Source organism: Hyla sarda, chromosome 10 (genome assembly GCF_029499605.1).
Source record: "Hyla sarda isolate aHylSar1 chromosome 10, aHylSar1.hap1, whole genome shotgun sequence".
Classification (NCBI taxonomy): Eukaryota; Metazoa; Chordata; class Amphibia; order Anura; family Hylidae; genus Hyla; species Hyla sarda.
In genome coordinates this window covers 24,575,385-24,593,682 of record NC_079198.1, presented here as the reverse complement: position 1 = coordinate 24,593,682, position 18,298 = coordinate 24,575,385, and the positions used below count along the sequence as shown (strand labels likewise).

At 46.5% G+C, this 18,298-nt stretch overlaps 1 protein-coding gene across 6 annotated transcripts in view; it reads left to right on the top strand.

The window, feature by feature from the left end:
* LOC130293585 (sodium-dependent neutral amino acid transporter B(0)AT2-like) overlaps positions 1–17,216 on the top strand; it is an 89,884-nt gene extending 72,668 nt beyond the window's left edge. For all 6 annotated transcript variants that reach the window (XM_056542435.1, XM_056542437.1, XM_056542432.1 and 3 more), the window contains exons 8-12: positions 1,474–1,642; positions 1,866–2,067; positions 5,548–5,707; positions 14,220–14,382; positions 15,927–17,216. In XM_056542435.1, coding sequence (XP_056398410.1) covers positions 1,474–1,642; positions 1,866–2,067; positions 5,548–5,707; positions 14,220–14,382; positions 15,927–16,244 — 1,012 coding nt within the window. In that variant the 3' untranslated portion in view covers positions 16,245–17,216. The remainder of the gene's footprint in view (positions 1–1,473; positions 1,643–1,865; positions 2,068–5,547; positions 5,708–14,219; positions 14,383–15,926) is intronic.
* Positions 17,217–18,298: the final 1,082 nt, after the last annotated feature.

The window sequence follows — 18,298 nt, the reverse complement described above, 5'->3', positions numbered from 1 at the left end:
AATACAGCAGCAGATAAGTACTGGAAGGATTAAGATTTTTAAATAGAAGTAATTCACAAATCTGTTTAACTTTCTGGCACCAGTTGGTTAAAAAAAATAAAAAAAATATATATATAAATTTTCCACCGGAGTACGTCTTTAACCTTTCTCATTCCTTATTGTTTCCTCCCGGAATAGGAGACCGTATGCGTGTAAAAACATGCCAACAAAAATAATTAAAAATGAAGTACAAAATATACATATCTTCGGGACTTATAAGGCCCCAGTAAAAGTCGAAAACACGTTTCCCCTTTTAAATATTGGGGTTCATCAGGGGACCACTATTACCATAGTAGATGTATGTTAACCTGATTATGATTTAGTAGATGGAATCCTGAAGGTATAGGCCACTGTTTACCAAAGTAGGTATTGGATAGCCTGGTCAGAAGATGGTAGGTAGACTCCTCCAGGCTTAAAGGGGTACTCTGTCCCTAGACATCTTATCCCTTATCCAAAGCATAGGGCATAAGATGTCTGATCGCGGGGGTCCCGCCGCTGGGGACCCCTGAGATCTCCCTGTTGCACCCGGCGTTCGTTTAGAGCATCTGGTGCAGCGCTGGAGGCTCGAGACGTCACAGCCGTGCCCCACTCATGACATCACGGCCACGCCCCCTCAATGCAAGTCTATGGGAGGGGCTGTGATGGCCATCACGCCCCCTTCCATAGACTTTCATTGAGGGGGCATGGCCATGATGTCACGAGCGGGGCGTGACCGTGACCTCACGAGTCTCCACCCCGCATCGCCAGTCATCCAGCACCCACATGATCAGACATCTTATCCCCTATCCTTTGGATAAGGGATAAGATGTCTAGGGGTGGAGTGCCCCTTTAAATATGACACTTCTCCTGGATGCTGGTAATGGTGTCATAAAACGATGAAGCTGTCCCCTGCAGCTGGACAGAGATGGTGGTAAAATGGAGGGGTGGGGGATGAAGCGCACTGCTGCGCACTTCACCTCATTTTATCTAGATATCCAAACATTTGACATAGCTCAGCGGCATAATGACATAGACACTTTAAATGTCACAACAATGATTTTAGTTAACCAGTGACAGATCCTTATTGTCTGGAAAGGAGTCAACCTTGTATAAAACGTTCATCCAGTAGTCGCTATGCCTTGACTACATTTGATGTTGTCAACTATTACACAGGTAAATCCGGCCCTGAATGCCTGTGATGGGCTTGGCAGACCCTTGATCAGGGATTCACAACCAGGGTGCCTCCAGCTGTTGCAAAACTACAACTCCCAGCATGCCCGGACAGCCAACGGCATGCTGGGAGTTGTAGTTTTGCAACAGCTGGAGGCACCTTGGTTGGGAAACACTGCCCTAGATTGAGGGAAGTAACAGTTTTGTAGTGTCATGTTGTATTGCACACACTCCTATATCACTCTTCTCTTACTGTTTTTTGTTATTTATTTTTATTTTTTTTAGAAACCTGGAAAAGGTTAGGACTTTGGTTGAGGTGGGCACGTTGTCCCCATCTTTGCTGCACAACATGACCAGTGCAGAGTACAGCGACTGGTACACGAGAGAGGACGCCGCGGTCAACCTGACACAGTATGGCATTGTGAACTGCTGGGCAGAAGAGGAGATGAACAAGGTGATGATTCTTGACCTGTGTAGGATCAGTAGAGATGTTTGCTTGTTTGTCTAAACCACGGTTTCCCATCCAGGGTGCCTCCAGCTGTTTCAAAACTACAACTCCCAGCATGCCTGGACAGCCGAAGGCTGTCCAGGCATGCTGGGAGTTGTAGTTTTGAAACAGCTGGAGGCACCCTGGTTGGGAAACAGTGGTCTAAACGTTGCATTCTTCTACTTTGCAGGGTGTCGAAGGGACAGGATTGGCATTTATCGCCTTCACCGAAGCAATGACTCGCTTCCCTGCGTCCCCGTTTTGGTCTTTATTATTTTTCCTCATGTTGCTAAACTTGGGTCTCAGCACTATGTTCGGAAACATGCAAGGAATCATCACCCCGCTGCTCGACAACTTCACGTGTTTACGCAAGAGGAAAACCTTATTCACAAGTAAGGATATTCTTTATGTATGTTGCTTGTATTGCACCAACATGTTCTGGAGCGCTGTATGTAGATTATCACTTACATCAGTCCCTGTCCCGGACACATATAGGCCAACTCCAAGCAGATGTTGTTTTTGGCTAAATGTAAGGCCAGGGTCACACTGAGCCACCATGCTGCCCTGAACATTAATGGGGTACTCTGGTGGAATTTTTTTTATTTTTTTTTAAATCAACTGGTTCCAGAAAGTTAAACAGATTTCTATATTACTTCTATTAAAAAATCTTAATCCTTCCAGTACTTAGTAGCGGCTGTATGCTACAGAGGAAATTCTTTTCTTTTGGGATTTCTTTTCTGGTATGACTACAGTGCTCTCTGCTGACACCTCTGTCCAGAGCAGCATATGTTTGCTATGGACAGTTCTTGACATGGACAGAGGTGTCAGACAGAAAAGAAATTAAAAAAGAAAAGAACTTCCTGTGGAGCATACAGCTGCTAAAAATTACTGGAAGGATTAAGATTTTTTAATAGAAGTAATTTACAAATCTGTTTAACTTTCTGGCACCAGTTGATTTAAAAAAATAAAAAAGTTTTCCACCAGAGTACTTCTTTAAAGGAGTAGTCCAATATTAAAAACGTATCCCCTATCCGCAGGACTCCGACTGCTAGGACCCTGTGCGATCTCCAGCATGGCGATTCGGCTCTCTGTATGAATGAATTGTGTCGCCTACAGGAGGAAGCAGTGTCTGGCACGCCCCCTCATTGCATCTATATAGGAGAGTCGGAGATACCCGAAGGCTCTCCCATAGAGATGCATGGAGGGGGCATCATTCATGCTGAGAGCCAGGGCGCTGTGCAGGAGACCACAGGGGGAACCTGCGGAAAGGGACACTTTTTTTTATACTGGACTAATCCTTTAAAGGGGTACTCCGCCCCTAGACATCTTATCCCCTATCCAAAGGATAGGGGATAAGATGTCAGATCGCCGCGTTGCCGCTGCTGGGGAGCCCCGGGATCCCTGCTGCGGCACTGCGCTATCATTACAGCACAGAGCGAGTTCGCTCTGCACGTAATGACGCGCAATACAGGGGCCGGAGCATCGTTACGGCACGGCTCCGCCCCTCGTGACGTCACGGCCCGCCCCTTTCAATACAAGTCTATGGGAGGGGGCGCGGCGGTCGTCACGCCCCCTGCCATAGACTTGCATTAAGGGGACGGGCCGTGATGTCACGAGGGGCGGAGCCATGACGTCACGCGGAGCCATGATGAACTCGCTCTGTGCTGTAATGATAGCGCAGTGCCGCACCGGCGATCCCCGGGGTCCCCAGCAGCAGCACCGCGTGATCAGACATCTTATCCCCTATCCTTTGGATAGGGGATAAGATGTCTAGGGGCGGAGTACCCCTTTAAGCATGAATGGGATAGGCATAAGGCTATCCTTCATATAACTTAGGGCCAGGGACTAATGTTCCTCTCATGCAAACCTGTCAATCACCCTGCATGTACATTCTTGCAAGATGGGTGTTATGGTTCTATAGCACAGGCTTTATTGTGAAAGGTGGGTGTGCTGGCCTTGATTCAGCGCTTATGGCTGCGGCACTCTGCAGCGGACATAAGCGCTGTCGCACTGACACTCGACTTCTGTGGCAGGTTATGACTTAAAGGAATGCTCCAGTGCAGGAATTGTAGGAGCAAGCGCTTGATGGCGGGGGGGGGGGGGGGTCCGACCACTGCTACTCTCCTCAAACTCCTTCACGCCACCCTGGCAGTCCCCAGAAACGGGCGTGTTGACCCCTGCGCGAAATGGCGGTCAACACCACCCCTCCATGTATCTCTATGGGAGAGAGGGAGATACCCAACGATCTCCGACTCTTCCATAGAGATACATACCTGTAAACTAAGAAGCAGAATCCCATTGAAATCAATAAGTGGCTGATGCAAGCGGATTCTGCACAGATTTTCTGTAGTGTGAACGGGGCCTATCTGTACAGTCACACAGTTCTCTCTGTAAACAGCGTGATTCATGCCATAAGTGTTATATTGGTGAGGGTCTGAATCCTGGCACCCCCACCGATTAGCTTTTTTGAATTGGTCATGGCTCTTGTTTTTACAATGGTTTTAGGTAGTTTCATTCTTGCATTGTACTTCTCATAGATCTAGTAAAGAAACATGAACCAGCTCTCACCCTCTCTCCAGCAGACGTCCACACTACGTGCACTGGCCAATAGTGGTATCCACAGTATCAGTTAAAAACTAGTTCAGCAGCACACCTCCAGCTAAAAGTCCATCTTCTTTATTAAATTGAGTAATATAAAAAAAAGTATATAAATCCAATCCACACAAGATAAAAACATTACACCTCAGGCCTGACTGGTTTCGGTCTTATGACCTTAATCTTGGACATAGACACCTATGATTAAGACCATAAGACCGAAAATCGTCAAGCCCGAGGCCTAATGTTTTTATGTTATGTGGATCGGCTTTATATACTTTTTATATGGCATAATTTAATAAAGAAGATTGACTTTTACCTGGAGGCGTGCCGCTGAACTAGTTTTTCATAGTGATGGTGCAATGTATTGCAGTGTTGTCCCCTTAGAGCAGTTTTTTTTTTTTAAAACCGTGCATCTCCAGCTGTTGCAAAACTACAACTCCCAGCAAGCCCGGACAGCCGAAGGCTTTCGGCTGTCCGGGCTTGCTGGGAGTTGTAGTTTTGCAACAGCTGGAGACACTGTTTGGAAAACACTGCCTTAGGTGGAACAGTGGTAGAGGCCGTCGCGCCCCCTTCCCATAGACTTTCGTTGAGGGGGCAGGCGTGACGTCACGAGGGGGCGGCCTCGAACACGGAAGCCCAACCACAGCGTTTGTAATAATAAACTTCCGGACACTGGCGTTCGGAGCTCCGGAGGCAGGGCAGCGGAGAACCCCTTTAACTAACTTTTAACTATCCTGCCCATTATGAAGAATGATGCTAGTTTTACATTTACTTGCTATAAGGCTCTGTCGTGGATCGTCTTCTTTTTCATCATTATATGGTCCCCCCCCCGGGTCCCCCCAGGTCTAGCGTTTCCTTTCAGGTCCCGATGACGTTCGTCTCACAATCCTTTGCGGCTTCAGGCGGCTGGTGGTATACGGGGGGGGCTTGGCTATTTCTTGTACTTTCTCACAAGCCAGCCCCCTGATGACATTTGCGTCCTGAAGTGCCGGCATCCCGTGATCTCGGCAATCACGCAGGGAACGTCATCAGGACCTGAAAGAAAACGCTAGACCTGGGGGGACCATATAATGATGAAAAAGAAGACGATCCATGGCAGAGCGGTATAGCAAGTAAATGTAAAACTATCATAATTCTTCATAATGGGCAGGATGGTTAAAAGTTAGTCAAGCCCAGAATACCCGTCTAATACTAATAAAAATTCTATAATATTCCATAATAATATGAATTCTACTGTAAATTCTCTTATAACCTTTGTTTACTTTGTGTTTCAGTTCTCTGCTGTATCATTGGTCTCCTGATTGGGTTGATCTTCGTTCAGCGATCCGGATCCTATTTCGTCTCCATGTTTGATGACTATTCGGCCACTTTGCCTCTTATTATCGTTGTGATATTTGAAAACGTGGCTGTGGCCTGGGTGTACGGGGCAGACAGGTACTTCCTCTCTATCATATTACTGACATCTTAGTAGTAGGAGGACACTACAGAGGGAAGGTTGTGTTAGTCACTGGCTGATCCCTCACTGATTTCTGTACAGTCCTGTCACAGGTTTAATGGATTCCAGTCAGGGTCAGCGGTTGTCATCATATATGTAGAAAGATTCCCCAAATCTGGCATCCACTGGACTAGTGTGATGTTGGTTTGTCATTTCTGTATTAAGAGTCTTGGTAGAAAAATTCTAATGGTCCGAATAAGCAAGATTTTCTTCTTTAATTTCACTGAACCTATATTCAGGATTCCAGGAGTCTAATGCTTAAAGGGGTACTCTGCCCCTAGACATCTTATCCTCTATCCAAAGGATACGGGATAAGATGTCTGATCACGGGGGTCCCGCTGCTGGGACCCCCGCGATCTCTGTGCAGCACCCTGTGTTCGTTTAGAACGCTGGGTGCGGGCAGCGGGGTCGTGACATCACATCACGCCCCTCGTAACATAACATCACGCCCCTCGTAACATAACATCACGCCCCTCGTGACATAACATCACGCCCCTCGTAACATAACATCACGCCCCTCGTAACATAACATCACGCCCCTCGTGACATCACATCACGCCCCTCGTGACATCACATCACGCCCCTCGTGACATAACATCACGCCCCTCGTGACATAACATCACGCCCCTAGTGACATCACATCACGCCCCTAGTGACATCACATCACGCCCCTAGTGACATCACATCACGCCACTAGTGACATCACATCACGCCCATAGTGACATCACATCACGCCCCTCGTGACATCACATCACGCCCCTCGTGACATCACATCACGCCCCTCGTGACATCACATCACATCACGCCCCTCGTGACATCACATCACGCCCCTCGTGACATCACATCCGCCCCTCGTGACATCACATCCGCCTTTGGTGACATCACATCAGTGAAAAGTTGTTTTAAAATGTAAGGCTTTATGTATAAACCTATGCCATGATGACACTTTTTTTCTATTAAATGTCACATAAAGCTCTGTTCACACTTTGGCATTAGTTCTTTGAATTTTGACAGTAAATATTATGCTGCTGTGCTGTATAAGAGACAGAAACCTGTGACTAAATTAATAATGGAAATATTCTTGACGGCCCCTGAAAGACTAGCAGGTTGCAGTTTAGTTGCACTCTTCCATTTATCTTCCTTTTTATAAGACTTACCCACTAGAGGGCGCTGTAGATTTTTTTTTTTTTTTTCTATGTGCCAAACTAAATCTTTCCTATAGTTTACTGTAATAGAAGTACAATAATGTAAGCATGTATGTATACATATACTTTATATGCTTCATTAGAAACTAAAAATACTTAATTTATACATAACATTCAACATTATTCTGTATAGAGATAAGGGTTCTATTTTTATGTTCTTTATTCGATTATTAAAGAGTACCTCTCATGATCTTACAAAATTTTATAGTCCTCCCAGTTCGCTGCCCCTATCATGATAAACCACCCCCTGCCTTTATTTTTATAATTTTTTTGTTTTCTACCTTGATATTGCTCTGTACTTTCTCCTCAGTCTCAGTCAGATTCACAAACTGGGAAGGGGCGTTACACAGCAGGGGTGACATCATCTGAAGCCATACAGGGGAGAACTTCCTCCCTTACTCTGCTACACACAGCCCAGAGCAGTTCAGTGTGTGAGATGAGCTATGATTGGCTAAGGCTGCACACATCCCCCCTCAGCACTCCAGGCTGCATTTCCTGTGTTTGGACTTCTGCATTTCTGCCAGGCCATCAGGAGTCTGTGCAAGAGAAGGTGGGAAATGTTCTCTGGAGAAGTAGGGAGACACCTAGTGGCAGCTTTTTAAAACACAAATAAAACATAGAAAACTTCATTTTTTTAAATCAAACTACATTAGAAAGATTTTTTTATTTACCATAAGAAGTGCAATAGCAAAAATTAGTTTTAATGATAGGGCCCATTTAATTCTTTGTAAGCTACTACCCCAAGGTGTAGTCACATCCGAGTCTTTTCTGCCTTGGAAACACCAAGTAATTGTAAAGAAACAGTAATTCATATAGTTAGTTTTCTACATAAAGAAATACCCCATCTGCTAAATATAAAATTGGAAAATGTATGGGTAAACAAAAGGGGGTCACCTTTGACTCCGAAATCGTTAGGGTGATGGAAAATATATTTTTTTACTTTGTCCAGAGATGAACTTTACAGTGAATCCACCTTTTAATACCACTTAATTTTTAGGTCCAGCATCTCGTTATACCAGAAAAGTGTAGGGCCAACCTCTATTGAATGATCTGAATTTGTACCTTTTCAGATAATAAAACAAAATGGTGTACAAGGGTGGATGCTTAATGTGTATAACCACTTTTTTTTCTCATGATATGCGGTCAGTATGTGTATGTGTGTGTGTGTGTATATATATATATATATATATATATATATATATATATATATATGTGTGTGTATGCCACTAGGAGGCGCTGACACTAGGAAAAGAAGTCGGCTTCTCCCTGGCAGGATATACCCACTAATCTGGAAGTGAAGTAATCAGTTTAGCTTAGTGTTAGTAGGAGGCAAGACACAGGTCTGGGAGCTCCCCAGACCTGGTCCTTTTTTTAAATTATTTTCTAGTAAGGGCTGTTTTTTTCTCCCTTTTGTTTCCCTTTTTCAGGTGGGGGTTCAGGAGCCTGGCGCTACCTGTTCCCCCATATGCAAATAAGGGGCACAGACATAGAATATGTACTGTCAACCCCTTCTCGCCAACGGCCAGCGCCTGGAGGTTGTACCGTCCCCCACTGCCCCTGCTCGCCCCGCTATCTTGGCCTGGTATGATGCAGCGTGGCCATAAGCTGGTTGAAGACACCTGGGTGAGTATGAGAAGATGGAGGATGGAGTCTGTTGGTGAGTATGTCTAGCATCCCCCCCCTTCCCCTTCTGTACTCCCGCTGGGGTTTCTCCATCCTGAGTCAATCCTCAACCCCCCCCCCAATGCCCGCCGCCCACTTTAACCCCGACGGGTTAATCCTAAGGATTATTGGGGGTTGTCGTCGGGGAATATCCCTGACATTTTTTTTATTTGGGCTCTCGGGTGTGAGGCCTCGGTGGGCTGTGCGGCGGCTCATTCTTTCACCGCACAGCGGTACTGTACATATATAGACAGCCGGCTCTGCTCCTCTGACGGCCGCTTTTTTCGCTGCACACACTTTCACTTTACTTTCATCTGCGCCATTATGCGCCTCTCATGCTCTGCCCCTCTCCCTCACCTTGTTCCCAGGGAGACGGGAGGCCGAGTGACAGGGCCCGCCATTAGGCTCTATCATCTCCCCGCAGCGCGCATGATATCCGCTGCTCCCTGGTTGACAGTGACTGGGCACGCTGCAGGGGTCAGGGGCGCTCCGTCGGCAGTTTTCGGCCTTTTTCTCCCAGGGGTCCGGCGGGTTCTGGCCTCGGGGTCCCTGCGCAGCACACTGCTTTCTGCGCTCTTTTTATTTACAAAAAAATAAAATCTTTTGTTTCTCAGTCCATGTTCTTACCCCCATCTTGTGGCCATTCAGTAGATTGCAGACCCTACTTTCTGGTCCCTTGTTTGGCTTCCCCTTGTGGCGGCAGGCAACTATTGCAGTCTTTTGATGCCTGCTTTTTACTGGTTTAATCTTGCTGGGTTTCCGGTCTGGGGACCATATATTAAATGTTATTTTTAGGGTCCACTTTAATATTTGCTTCTGCCACCCTGTTTTATCACCTGAAGAGCTCAGGGATATTGGCCTTCATTTACTATTGCAAACCAGACATGTTTTGTCGGGTTGTGCGCCAGATTTTGCACCAGAATTTGTGCCAGAATTGAAAAAACACAGACTAACTCTCCATTTTGCTAAGAAAACTGAAAAGGGGGCGTGACCATCGGGGAAGGGGCGTGGTCAATAAAAAAAAGGGGCGTGTTCCAGACATTTTCACAAAAACCCAACAAATTTACTAAGATTTCCACAGAAAATGTGGTGGATTTCAGCTGAGGAAAACCCTACAGATCAGAGCATGTGTAAAAAAACGAAAATGTAGGGAAACCTTAGTAAATACCGTTGGAAAAAAATTGTAGGGAATTAAAACCCACAAAGAAACCTACACAACACTCTTAGTAAATAAGGGCCATTGTGCGTGGCATTTCTGCCATGACATGTCTGCCGTGCCCACAACCGTATTCAAGCCCCTTCCCCAGGGTGAGACACCGGTGGGATGCCCCTGCAGATGCATCCGCATCCTTGAACTTAGCTGAGGGCCTTTCCCAGGTGTTTCGTTCTCTTGTGTCTTTAGACATCAAGTGTCCGCTTTGTGGTCTTTATTCCCGGGAGGGTGCTGGGAAACGGCAGTGGTATCAATTTTCTACCTCAGTCATTATAGGTCTTCGGAATCTGTGGCTAGTGTGCTGGACCCCCCACTTCTAGTGCAAGGTTTTCAAGCACGCATTCCTACGTCGACATGGACTGTACCCAATACCACAGATAGTAGTCCGTGTGGTTTCCTCTGCCGCCAGTCACTCATCACATGGCTGCCGCATCCAAGGCTGGAATTACGTCTCCCCACGTGTACAATGGATTTTGTGCAGGGCGACAGGGATACAATCCACAGCTCCTTAGCCTCCCATGATGGCGGGGATACTATCCGTGACCCCGGGCCTCCCCACCCCTCCATATGCGACAATAGGGCACCAGTGCCTGGGGGTGTTCTCTATTGATAAGCCACACTGTTGTCTGCTTCGTTTCTGCCGCCACCGGTCTCCCATCATGGGGCTGCCGCGTGCTTAGCTGTAGTTCCTGTACCCCTCTTCTAATGTGAGGAGAAGGGTGTCGTTATAGGTACAAGGGTACCATGTGCCAGTAAGCTGGACAGTGGTCTTCATGGTCTCCTACACCCCTAGGTTACCCTTCAGGAGTTACGGTCCCACTGCTTTGTGCGGTGTCCGAATAAGTGACCCTGCGTGTCCGATCGACCCTTTTCAGGTCAACAGGGATGCAATCCAGGGCTCCTCAACCTCCCCTGATTTTCCAGGGTGATGGGGATTCCATCTACTGGTCTGCCACGCGCTTGGCGGTGTTTTCCCGTACCTTTCTGCGTGGGAGGACTCTGGACGAGGGTTCCTGCAAGTGCACAGGGATGATGCCAGTCAGCCAGACTTTGTCTGCATGGTCTACTGCACCACCAGGTCGCCCATCGGATCAGCCACACTCCAGTACCCCACTTTCTGTGGGAGGGTTCGAAGGAGTGATCCTGTGCGTTCAGGAATCCAGTCAGCCATGATTTACTGCTACGTCGGATCAACTACCATACACCTCCCACTCCGTGGACAGAAGTTCAGGTATCCCACTGCCGAGGTGTAGTTCTGAGTGAGTCAACCCATGTTGCTCCATGTGCCCTGTGCAATGCACCACATACTGGTTCGCAGGGTTCCCTGCTTTACCAGGTCCCTCTCTGCATGTCTGCCGTTCTTACGGCTGAAGGCTGGTAACCCACTTTCAATGAATGTGGGACCAGGTGTGGCCTTGGTCCCTATGCCATATAGCCAGACTGTGTCTGCAGGGTTTCTAATCCACCAGGTCACCTCCCCGTTTCCTGCCGCACCCGTCACTGCATCCTGGTGAATCACTTTCCATGTGAAGTTCCACGAAGTGTGTCTCTGTAAGTTCATTGAACCTGTTATACCATTCAGACTGTCTCTGCAGGTTTCCTGCCCCACATATCTCCTTCATCTCTTGCATCTGCAACGGCAGTCTTGGTGTAGGGAACACTTAGGAAATGGGGTGTGGGCATTTCCTAAAGGTTCCATGGCTTTTCACGGCAACTACAGCACTCTGTTCCCCTTTCTAAGAGTGCCACATTAGTCGGCTAGGGGCATGGTTGTGACACACCATTGGGTGCAGAGCCTGTCTTTCATACTGCTGACGTGGATGTCTACGATTCCTTTTGTGTCTGCAATCATGGTTCCTCTCTACTATCGAGAGGTATCCATGTCTGTGTCCCTACATACATCCCTCAGGGTCCCTCAGCACGTGTAGAGCCCACCTTCCCTTCTGTTGGTGGGGTGTGCTTCGGACCTTTCTGTAATCTTGTTTCCACAGGTCTGCGGCGGTTGAGCACCTCTGTTCTGGCATGGGGCCTGGTGGGGCGTCACAGACAGTTCAACAATCCCCCCTTATGCCTCCAGGTATCTTCCTGGATTCCTGTGCAGGGTGGCTTAGGTTGCCTTACCTGACTAGACTGGCTCCGTTGGTGCCCATCTGGCCTGGGGTTTCACCCCCAATGGGATGTTCCTCTCAATGCTGTTGGTTGCTGTGCGTGTGTGCCTCTTCCTTGCATTTGTAGTCATGTCTTTGCATCTTTGTCCAGCTCTAGTGTCCAGGATTCCGATCCCTCTGTCGATACAAATTGGCCCCTCGATATGTTCTCGCAGAGTTCCTGGGAGCTTCGTCCACCCAGTACTTTGTCCGTTGCCGCAGGGTGGCTTGTCCCTGCTCCTACAGTGCCTGGTGCACTTTGACAATCCTTATTCCACGGGGGTACGGGGATCAGGTGGCTTGGCATGGTCAGTGCCTGAATTTCATCTCCAACACTCCTTGTTTTCCCCTCCACTAGGGGGACTATTTCACTGGTTGCTTTCTACTACCGAGATTGAGTCATCTCTCTCTCTTCCCACTTTATAGGTGGGATATCTGGCTGGGCCCTTGTTTTTCGCTGAGAGCATTCAGTAGAGCTTTTCGCTGTCTCTGCCTGTGTGCTTACTGCCCACTATTGCAGCCTGGCTCTCTTCCCCTTTCTTGATTCTCTACTGCTCTTCAGGCAGCCTTGGCACTCCCCTCTGTCGGAGGGATTTCTGCATTCATGTGTGGCTTGGCAACAGCTGGTCTAGCCTCAGTCTGTCGTTTGGGTCCTGCCATTGCTCTCCTCCCCCCTCGGCACAATCTCCCTGGTAGTGTGTGTTCCTCCTTCCCTTGACGGCGTCAGTAGCGATACACTGACTCCACAGTTTTCTAGAGTTACCTTTCTGTGCCCAGAGCCGGGGAGTCCCAGCTGGGTTCCCTTTTGTTCTTCCTCCGTTCCCGTCCTGACAAGTTGTTACTTTGGAGTGCTCTGGTCCACTGGGGCCCAGGACAGGTTGGTTTCCTTGCCTTGGCCACTATCCTAGGATGCTGTGGAATGCCTTCTTCTCTATGTCGACCCTCCTGGTTCTTTGTGCCTTAGTGATGGTTGAGGTCTTGCGCATGTGTAGCGGTCCTGCTCAGATTACTCTGCGATCTCATTTATGGGGCGGTCTTTCTGTACCACACTTCTTCTGTCTCGGCACGGATCTTTGTCACCTGGAAAATTTCGTGGATGTTGGGTTTCCTTACCCTTTGGGTGTAAGTCTTCCGGGAGACTCGGGAACCTCCAATTCCAATGTTGGCCACTCTGGTGTTCTGGATACTCCTTTTCAGGGTCTTCTGCTCCTTTCTTGGCCGTTTATTCTTCCATGTCCATCTTCCATGTGACTCAGGAACCTCCATTTCCCATGTCTGTCTGGAGTTCCGGGATGCCCCTTTTCAGGACATTTTGCTTCTTCTTGGGCATTATTCCCTTCCATCTTCTCCTTTGGGGTCCAATCCATTGTCTCTCAAAATGGAGGGCGTTTTAGTCATACGGATTACACCAGTTGAGCTATGTCACCTCCCAGGTGCTTGCGGCGGGCTCCTGGATAGGGGTTTTGGGTCTGCAGATGTTCAGATCTTCGATCTTCCGCACCAGGCCTCTCTAGCGCCGGTTTACGTCTTTTTCTTTTGTTGTGCCATTTTCCATTTTTGTTTCCCAGCCGGGCTAGCCCTCTGTCTGGCTCTGTGTTCCTTAGAATTGATTTCTTACCTCCTTCCATAGGTTTAGAGTCCCTGCGAAGGACAGTCCCTTCCATTGGTTTCTAGCTCTGTTTCTAGGCCTCTGTTTTCTCTGGCCTGGAGTCTCGTCCGCAGACCTTATGGACAAGTGTGTTTGGTCTCAGGACTGATTCCCTTTCGCTAGTGGTTGTTATTCCCACCCTAGGGTGACTGCTTTGGTACGTCCCATCAGTATAGGTGTCCCCCAATGAAGAGCGACCGAGAAAAGGAGATTTTTTTTGTACTCACCGTAAAATCTCTTTCTCCTAGCCTTCATTGGTGGACACCGCACTCACCCATTTTTTCATTTTTTTGTCCGGATATTCCGGTTATTGTTGTTTTTATCCGGGATTTTTTCCTAGGGTCCTTCGGACATATTTCTTTGTTGGCTTATCTTACCGCTTTGTGACAAAACTGATTACGTTACTTTCAGTGGGTGGGTATATCCTGCCAGGGAGGAGCTGACTTCTTTTCCTAGTGTCAGCGCCTCCTAGTGGCAAGAGCATATACCCATCAGTATTTGTGTCCCCCCAATGAAGGCTATGAGAAAGAGATATTACTGTGAGTACAAAATAATCTCCTTTTTGTCTGTGTTCAGGTTTATGGATGACATTCAAGGAATGTTGGGCTTCCGTCCTTGGCTGCTGTACAAGTATATGTGGCAGTACTTCAGCATCCTGGCCATGATTGGTCTCCTCCTTGCCAGCTTGATTAGAATGTGCATTGCGCACCCCACATACCAGTCATGGAACATGGAGAAGGTATGACTTATATGCTGCTATTTTCTTCTGGGATGCTAGAGACACCAGATAGGCCCAGTAATTGAATAATTTGTCTTTTCATCATGTGCGCACACCTATCCTCTGCATCAGTGGTATGGTCCACCATGCGTCAGAAGTCCCGACTTCTGTTACATGGCAAATCGAGCTATGGGTGCTGAGGATATGTGTAATTAAGGTTATACCAAGACTAAAATATTTTCAAAGATATTTTAGTGATGTTTTTTTTTTTTTCTAATAATCCTAAAATCTTGCAGCTTTCATTTTGGTCACAAAGCCTAAAACTAAGCCTTCCTGTTTTGTCTGTAATGATAAGGAGCAGGTCGCTGGAAAGTGATCAGTACAGGATTACAGTAAACGGCTGATACCAGTGTATAGATGAGACAGGATAGTCATAATAACTGGAGCTCACAGATCAGCCTTCCTCTCCCTGTGGAATGACGTTGAAAGGTCACATCATGTCCAAGACACATTTTTCATTGATATAAATGGGACAGCTCCTGTCTATTGTTGCCTATGGCCATGGGACCTGCTGTAAAGAATATCTCTAAATCCTGTTAAAGGAAAACGGTCATCCTGTTCACCCACACTATACCCAATACACGGGGTGATAGTGGGGGTGAACAGGAGACCGTTGCGGGGTCTCTGACATATATACATAGCTTTAGTCCGGCGCCTGGTCCCTCTGAAGATCGGCTTCTATCTGCGCTGAATTGCATACTGGAGGCGGGCCGCCGGCTGGATTTGAATATTTACGGGCGCTGGTCACCTGAGCGCTCAGTAGGCATAAGTGCTCACATGACCAGTGGCCATGAATATTCAAATCCAGCCAGCGGGCCTGCCTGCAGCGCGCAATTCAGCGAAGATAGAAGAGGATCTTCAAAGGGACTGGGTGACTGACTAAAGGTATGTGTATAAGTCAGAGACCCCTCATCGGTCTTAGTGTGGGTGACTGGGATGACCGTTTTCCTTTAAAAACAGCTCAGGCAAGATGGCAGCCCCCCATAATAATTTACAAAACAGGAAATAAAAAAATTCCAATCAGAAAATAGAAACCAATTAGGAAAAAAAGAACATGTTTCAGTGTCTGACTCTAATATTCTAGGCTATACATTTGCTATAAAACTTATCACCTATCCAGTGGATAACTGATAAGTATCTAATCGGTGCGTACCTGACCACTGGAACCCCCACTAATCATGAGAACAAGGGTCCGTTGCGTCCAAGTGAATGTCATGGAGGTTTAGCATCTGTGCTGTTGCTCCATTTACTTGCTTAGGATAGCCAAGTCTTGTAGTTGGCTTTCTCTGTCAGTCTCATAGAGGATGAATGGAGCGGCAGCTTACATGCTTGATCATTACTCCAATCTCATAGGGGAGACAAGTGACCCTGGTTCTCGTGATCGGTGTGGGTCCCAGCGGTTGTACCCCCACTAATCTGATATTTATCACCTATCCAGTAAGTAGGTGATATGTTTGAGTCTTAGGTCTTTTACATGTTTCTTTTCTGTTTTCTTTGTTCTTTAGGCAGCTGAAGAAAAGTTGGAATATCCACCATGGGCTCTGGCCATGCTCATCAGCTTGATCGTTTTGGCTTCCTTTCCTATCCCAGCAGTATTCCTGAAACAAATTATACAAGACTGGTTACAGAATCGGAGATCAAAAGCTTATGGACAATGTGAATACAGTCAAGGCTGTACGGTTGATGAAGTCCTTGAACCCGTCGAAGAGACCATCCCAAGGTGCGCCAACGGCTACCTACATGTGGAGATGGAAGATCTTGCCGAGAGGGGCAAACTGCTTACCGATGGAGATGAGGAGGACGTCGATAATGTAGTGGGCTAAACACAAGGGAAACCATTTTATGGGATTTAGAAGTAGATCATGGTCACTGAAGCACCAACAAGTGGCGCCGAGCAGACGAGCAGGCTTAGTCTGTCTGTGGGATTGGTGATCAAAATCTTCCTTACCCAAAAGGGAGAAATTGGTGCCTGGTAGTGATGGAAATCATACTGTGCCAATTAACCAAAGGCCGGTTCCTTCTCGGTGTTAGCTGCTTCCTCCAAGTATTTTCAGTTCCTACCTCTTTTGGCCAACGGTACAGATTTATAAAATCATATCTGGGGATCGAGATATTACAATATGTCAAAATGACATCACCGAACGCTGAGCACTTTCCATTGCCAGTCACAGATCTGAGAATCCTAATGGAGGCGAATGACCAGCCGAAGCGGATCTGGTGATATTTATTACGGTAATGCAGTCAGAGTTAATTTTGTACGTGACTATCGGATTGTAGTTACCGGTACTGATCCTATGAGGAAGGGACCTACCTGTTACGACATCGTTTTGTATTACACCACATGTACTATCTGTGTATATATATATATTTTTTTTTAATTGGATAAAAAATGCGGATCGTATTGTGATGTTACTTTCCAAATGCTTGAAGGACAATCCTGAAGAACAAATGGACAGATTACAGAAGATTGTGGTATGCAGGTACTACACCCTTCGTCTGTTCACATGGACCTGTAGATACTATTATTATTATTATTTATAGCGTTGTGCAAGCTTTGGCTTTTAAGAGTAAATGATATGTCTATTTTATGGCGTAAGTTTGTTTTATTTTATTTGTCTTGCTGTACCGTGCTAATATAGGTTTCCTTACTGTAATAGACAGTGTTTGCAGTCATGTGAGCGAGCCAATGTCTCTACTGTATTCTATGGGAATCATAAACAGGCCCAGAAGTAACTGACAGGTTTTTCACTAGAGACACTATTATCATCTAAGCCAGTCTTTCCCAACCAGGGTGCCTCCAGCTGTTGCAAAACTACAACTCCCAGCATGCTCGGACAGCCAAAGGCTGTCCGGGCATGCTGGGAGTTGTAGTTTTGCAACAGCTGGAGGCACCCTGGTTGGGAAACACTGATCTAAGCTAAGGAGCCCATGTGCATAGAAATGTGCTGGTGCCTAAGTGTCATGTCAATTTCTATACTCGTAGTCTCGCTGCTCAATTTGCCGACTCCTGATCATGAAGGCCCCGGCCGCACTGTGAATTCATTCATACAATGTCTGCTGGATTTGCAGGTCACGCAATATTTTGCACATAAAAACGATTTTAAAGGGGTATTCTGGTGGAAAACTTTTTTTTTTTTACATTTTTTTTTAAATCAACTGGTAACAGAAAGTTAAACAGATTTGTAAATTACTTCTATTAAAAAATCCTAATCCTTCCAGTACTTATTAGCTGCTGAATACTACAGAGGAAATTATTTTCTTTTTGGAACCCAGTGCTCTCTGCTGACATCACGAGCACAGTGCTCTCTGCTGACATCTCTGTCCATTTTAGGAACTGACTAGAGCAGCATATGTTTGCTATGGGGATTTTCTCCTACTCTGGACAGTTCTTAACATGGACGGAGATGTCAGCAGAGAGCACTGTGTTTGTGATGTCAGCAGAGAGCTCTGTGTTCCAAAAAGAAAAGAATTTCCTCTGTAGTATTCAGCAGCTAATAAGTACTGGAAGGATTAAGATTTAGTAATAGAAGTAATTTACAAATCTGTTTAACTTTCTGGCACCAGTTGATATATATATATTAAAAAAAAAAAAAAAAAAGTTTTCCACCGGAGTACCCCTTTAACTATTGAGCTGTGTCATGTGCCAAATTGCAGGAATGCCTCTGTCTATGTTCCTCATTAGGGCAGAAGTATATCATGGGGTCTCCTCCTGTAAAAGGGAAATAGTCTGAATAAAAATAATAATAAAATAAGCTTCTATACAGTATACATTGCATTTGGAAAGTTTTCAGACCCTTTCACATTTTGTTATGTTGGAGACTTGTGCCAAAATGAATAAAAAAAATAAAAGTGAATACCAAATAACTCATAAAGGCAA